General features: G+C 42.8%; 1 protein-coding gene across 2 annotated transcripts in view; it reads right to left on the bottom strand.

Moving 5' to 3' along the window:
• Window positions 1-1255: 1255 nt before the first annotated feature.
• Window positions 1256-6000, bottom strand: part of LOC138662598 (protein bicaudal D homolog 2-like) — a 38215-nt gene continuing 33470 nt past the window's right edge. The window contains exons 7-9 of one of the 2 annotated variants that reach the window (XM_069748412.1): window positions 3127-3278; window positions 2644-2868; window positions 1256-2451 (exon numbers count right to left, since the gene is read on the bottom strand). In XM_069748412.1, coding sequence (XP_069604513.1) covers window position 2451; window positions 2644-2868; window positions 3127-3278 — 378 coding nt within the window. In that variant the 3' untranslated portion in view covers window positions 1256-2450. The remainder of the gene's footprint in view (window positions 2452-2643; window positions 2869-3126; window positions 3279-6000) is intronic. The other variant, XM_069748411.1, reaches the window with a different exon arrangement.

Genomic DNA, 6000 nt, shown 5'->3' with positions numbered 1-6000 from the left:
CAAACTGGAAATCCTTCTCAAAAACTTGGTGGAGGCCCGGCTTGACAAAAGGACCACGTAGGTGTGAAACATGTTGCCTGCCAGCGCAGTGGATATTTTTCTGCCTTTTATAAGTTTTGTGCTGTTGGGTTCAACCCTTTTTTTGTGCTGGATCAATAAAGCAATTCTTTTAAGAAGATGTGTGTGCCGGCTATTGTTTGGATTATTTGTGCATCTAAGCTTTCCATATCGTTATACGGGGAAATACACACAGTGGTGTATTAGGATCAGCGAGTTATGTGATGGGGGGGTGGGGGGGGGAGGTCAGTATGTGGGATTATTAGAGCCCGTCTATACAATGTTCCCCTATAAACAGATGCACTGTAAATAATAGACGAGGTTTCATTGGTCAGGACCCAATATATCGGACTCATGCGCTTTACAAGCCGACGGACATTGTAAAAGCCCCCATGGGGCGGCTACACCTCACAGGATCGCACGGAGTCAGCACTGATTACTCACGTCGTAATGGAGTCATTCTAAAAAGGAAAATCGCTCACAATGCAATTCCCTGATGATGGAAACTGAGAAGATGCTGTTTTATTGAAAGGGGTTGATTTTATATTGAATGTTGGAGAAAAAGCCAATGACAGGGAGTAAGGGTGCAGATTTTGTTCTTACAGTATAGCCATATGAAATCTTAAAGGGTTTCTCTTCTTTCATGAATGATTAACCCACCGTTATAAACTGAGCTTTAGCTACTGAACCCAATGCTGCCTTTCCGGTGCCACGCTGTTAGCGCTGCAGACAATCACTGAGCTCAGCTGCTCATGAAGTCTACACGGCTCAAGCCATGGAGATCAGCGATTAGTTGAAGTGCTGTCAAAGTGATGTCACCGCTACAGCCAATCAGCAGAGAGAGACAGCGCTGGACCTGAGGAGGGTGAGTAAAAAAAAGTTTGTCATTTTATACATAACTGGGCATGAAGCATAAAACATTGGTAAAAGGGCAATCCCTTTAAGTAAAACAGAGGTAGGGCAGAGTCCTACTCATGTGATAGAGCCCTCCCTGCTTGGACATTTTGCTCTTCAGCCAAATACAGGAGTGGATACAAAACAATAGAAGAACTAAAAGGACCAGGGGTGATGCCACAACTTGCAGTCTTTCCAGAAAAAAAAAAAAAACATGCTGCAGTTAGGATAGGCTTGACATAGGAATGCATAAAATGCATCACAAACAGTTCGTTTTTGTACATTTTTTTTTATTATTGTTGTTATAGGAAATCACTCCCCCCCTCACCCCCCCCCAAAAAAAAGTCCGAAAATAGTAAAAAGCTGTTGAAAAAAAAAAAAAAAAAAAAAAAGTGAAATATACTTAAGCAACACATTTTGAGTTATTCCATTATGGAAATACAGCGTAGAGATGAGCCAAAATTTTTTTTGCCATATCTGTAGTTTGTGGCCACCGGATCAGGATCCTGTGAAGCTCCCGTTACCCGAGGCATCCGTGGCCGTTCTTAGGATCAGAAAGATCCGTGTCGTCAGTACATTTCGACTCCATGCACACGATGTTGGGAAAGGGGGCGCAACTAATTGAAAGTCATCAGTTTCATAATGCTTTGGTCTGGTGGCCACAAACTAGACGTGGCTGGTGGACCAGGGTCCTGCAATTATTGCGTGTAAACTGTGGTTTTCAGCAGATTGCAAAAGGTGGATGAGATTTGATGAAAACTTATCAAAAATGCGGTGAATATGTCCAGGAAAATTCACTGCGTACCCAATCCATGTGGACATATCCTTGGTCTGGGCTTTTGCATCCACTCCTTGCTCAAAAACTACCTGTTAATCCAACCCCGCTGGACTAGCTTTGTTATATCTAGTAAAGAGATTCAGATTTTAGGAATATTAGAATATATATATAATTTTTTTTTTTTTTTAACAAATAGCAAAGCTTTACATTTTACCAATACTAATCAGCCTCATCATCCATCCATGATTATATGTAGAAATACCAAATATTGTTTCAGAACCATTTGTGCAGGTATAATATCTCCACAAAACAAATTAAAAATTAAACATCTTATTCTAGCATAAAAAAAAAAAAAAAGATGAATATTGGAGAATGAAACCGTATTAATAGTTTTTTGCTAAGACTTTAAAATAAGTTAGCTGACATCTAACAGTTAAGGCACTTTTCAGAATAAAAACTATATACATTTTTTTTTTAAAGTGATAAAATATTTAAAGTTTAAAAAGAATAAAAAAAAAAAAAAAAAAAGATCCACGACATCTTTATTTTTTCTTCTAAGTAACTTTCAGATTTGCCATCTTCTAAAAGTCGTTGAGGAATGACGTGCTCCGAGCTGGGTTGTTGTGCGTAACTTCTTTAAAGAGTTCTTCGTGGGAATTTGTGGCTGGTGGTCGCGGGTGTAGGGGGCATTTAGTCCACAATAATGGAAGCATTTATACTTTCTGTTAAAACAAAAAAAAAAAACCTAGCATTAGAGGATTTAAAATTTGTACTACCAGAACTTGCAATTCAGAAAGGGTAAAACAAAGGATAGCCGATGCGGGAAAAGCAAACAAAACTCCACTTTTTTTTCTTCTTCGACCAATTGCATACCAAAAATTGAACGTAGTGATGGCATTTTAGTCATTACGTACCAGATCACTTTTGATTTCGAAGAACGAGTTTTCGTCTTTGTCGAAGATTTTGTTCGACTTGATTTGGAGGCCTCTTGAGTGGCTTCCCGAACTTCTAGTCGTTCAGTTAGAGCCAATTTTTGCTGGATGGCCATCCGCAGCAAAGCATTCAAGGTCTTCTTTTCATCCTCGGCATGCACCAGTTGGCGTTGCATGTCTTCCAACTGGTTAACATACTGATCACATCTACAAAAAAAAAATTTGAAGTCAAAGTTATCAGCTGAGCTGACTGCATTGGTCATAGGAAGCAGCCATTAGTGTTACAGAGAGAAGGGAAACAGTTTGGTGTCATACACCTTGAATATCATATTATGGACGTGCAGGTCTCACTACCGGGGTCCTAACTGCTCCCCTTCCCCCACACAGCGCAGAAGTCGTTTCCCCACCCGTCCACTGCTACAAACATAAGTTTGCAATGACAAGTTCTGGTCAAGCATACGGTACCTGCTCGCAAACACAGAACGCATGGATGAAAAGGTAGCGGCGTCCTCCTTCAAGGCCTTCAACTCTTGTCTCAGCTTCAGCATCATGTCCGATACGAGCGCCTTCTCGTTCTCATACTTGCTCTTCAGGTTTGACATGGCTACCTCAGCTGTCTATATTTAAAAAAAAAAAAAAAAAAAAAAGAGAAATCAAGTCCACATTAGAGAATATGATGTAAAGTGGTGTACGAGACACACCGATCAGTCATCACTGAAGATCTCGAAAGAGGGGATTGGGGGGGAAGAGGAGCGTTCCACATGGTCTTCGCGGCATTCACGTAATCCAAATTTTCGGCTTTTCGAATGGTAACCAAGGAGAAAATTGACCATTCTGGTCAAAAGCTACATACAACATGAAGACTTGTGAGCGGATTAACCCCTTTCTACCATCGGACGTACTATTCCGTCCATGTGACCCGGGCCCTAATTCCCATGAACGGAATAGTGCTCCCGGCACATTAACCCCCGAAACACTGCAATCAACCAAGATCGCAGCGTTCCAGTGGCATAGAGAAGCATCCTCCCTGCGCTTCCCTGAGACCCTCAGAACAACGCAATGTGATCGAGTTGTTCAGAGGGTCTCCTACCTCCTCCTCCTTGCAGGCCCCGGATCCACGATGGCCGCAGGGGTCCTTCCGGGTCCTGCACGGAGATGGCTTGTCGGCACCTGCTGAGAGCAGGCTCTGGCAAGCCTGCAGCACTGCCTGTCAGATCGCTGATCTGACAGTGCTGTGCACAGTGTCAGATCAGCAATCGGACAATATATAGTGATGTCCCACCCTGGGACTAAGTAAAAATGGGAAAAAAAAAAATCATGTGTAAAAATATATTTTTTAAAAATTCCTAAATAAAGAAAAACATAAATAAATATTGTTCCAATAAATAAATTTCTTTGAGTAAAAAAACTCCAAAACAATAAAAGTACACATATTTAGTATCGCCACGTCCATAATGACCCGTTCTATAAAACTGTTCCATTTGTTAAAGGGACACTGTCACCTGAATTTGGAGGGAACAATCTTCAGCCATGGAGGCGGGGTTTGGGGGTTTTTGATTCACCCTTTCCTTACCCGCTGGCTGCATGCTGGCTGCAATATTGGATTGAAGTTCATTCTCTGTCCTTCGTAGTACATGCCTGCACAAGGTAACCTTGCCTTGCGCAGGCGTGTACTACGGAGGACAGAGAATGAACTTCAATCCAATATTGCAGCCAGCATGCAGCCAGCGGGTAAGGAAAGGGTGAATCAAAAACCCCAAAACCCCGCCTCCATGGCTTCACTTCAGTGAACACCGTAAAAAAAATAAATAAATAAAAAACGAGGCAAAAAGATAATGCTTTATCATCATACCGCCGAACAAAAAGTGGAATAACTCGATCAAAAAGACGGATATAAATAAACATGGTACCGCTGAAAACGTCACCTTGTCTCGCAAAAAACAAGCCGCAATACAGCGTCATCAACAAATGACATATCACTGTAATTGTATTAACCCAAAGAATAAAACAGGATTTTTGGTTGCTTACCGTAAAATCTGTTTCTTGGAGCCTCCATTGGGGGACACAGGAGTCATGGGTGTATGCGGCTGCCACTAGGAGGCTGACACTATGCAAATAAAAAAGTTAGCTCCTCCTCTGCAGTGTACACCCCACCGACTGGCATTATACTCTTCAGTTAGTGAGAAAGCAGTAGGAGATAAACAACAAGGTTGAAAACCATAACCACAAACTACAATACCCAGATAGATTAGCGAAATTAGGATTATTTAGTCTAGAAAAAAGACGACTGAGGGGCGATCTAATAACCATGTATAAGTATATAAGGGGACAATACAAATATCTCGCTGAGGATCTGTTTATACCAAGGAAGGTGACGGGCACAAGGGGGCATTCTTTGCGTCTGGAGGAGAGAAGGTTTTTCCACCAACATAGAAGAGGATTCTTTACTGTTAGGGCAGTGAGAATCTGGAATTGCTTGCCTGAGGAGGTGGTGATGGCGAACTCAGTCGAGGGGTTCAAGAGAGGCCTGGATGTCTTCCTGGAGCAGAACAATATTGTATCATACAATTAGGTTCTGTAGAAGGACGTAGATCTGGGTATTTATTATGATGGAATATAGGCTGAACTGGATGGACAAATGTCTTTTTTCGGCCTTACTAACTATGTTACTATGTTACAAACTTGAAAACTGTAAACGTGAGAACAGTTATAGAACATAAAACAGAAACTGAGAAACATTGGGAGGGTGCTGTGTCCCCCAATGGAGGCTCCAAAAAACAGATTTTATGGTAAGCAACCAAAAATCCTGTTTTCTTTATCGCCTCTCATTGGGGGACACAGGAACCATGGGACGTCCCAAAGCAGTCCATAGGGCGGGAAAAACAGACTTCCATCAGATCAGAGGACTCACCACTGCCGCCTGCAAGATCCTTCTGCCTAGGCTGGCGTCCACCGAAGCGTAGGTATGGACCTTGTAAAATTTGGTGAACGTGTGGATGGAAGACCAAGTTGCGGCTTTGCAAAGCTGTAGGGCGGAAGCCCTGTGGTGCACCGCCCAGGAGGCGCCGACTGTCCGGGTAGAGTGAGCCTTGATCCCAGGAGGGGGCACTCTGTTCTTGACCCGGTAAGCCTCAAGAATTGCCGTTCTGATCCAGCGAGCAATAGTCGCCTTAGAAGCCAGTTGGCCTCTGCGCGTGCCATCAGGAATGACGAAAAAAAGAATCAGTCTTCCGGAAAGTGGACGTTCTATCCAGGTAGATCCTCACTGCCCTGGCGAGGTCCAGCTTGTTCAACGATCGCTCCAGAGGATGAGTCGGAGCTGGACAAAAAGGAAGGTAG

The sequence above is a fragment of the Ranitomeya imitator genome, chromosome 2 (genome assembly GCF_032444005.1).
Source record: "Ranitomeya imitator isolate aRanImi1 chromosome 2, aRanImi1.pri, whole genome shotgun sequence".
NCBI classification, from domain to species: Eukaryota; Metazoa; Chordata; class Amphibia; order Anura; family Dendrobatidae; genus Ranitomeya; species Ranitomeya imitator.
Note: the sequence above shows the minus strand (reverse complement) of the source record. Positions and strands in the feature narration are given on the sequence as shown.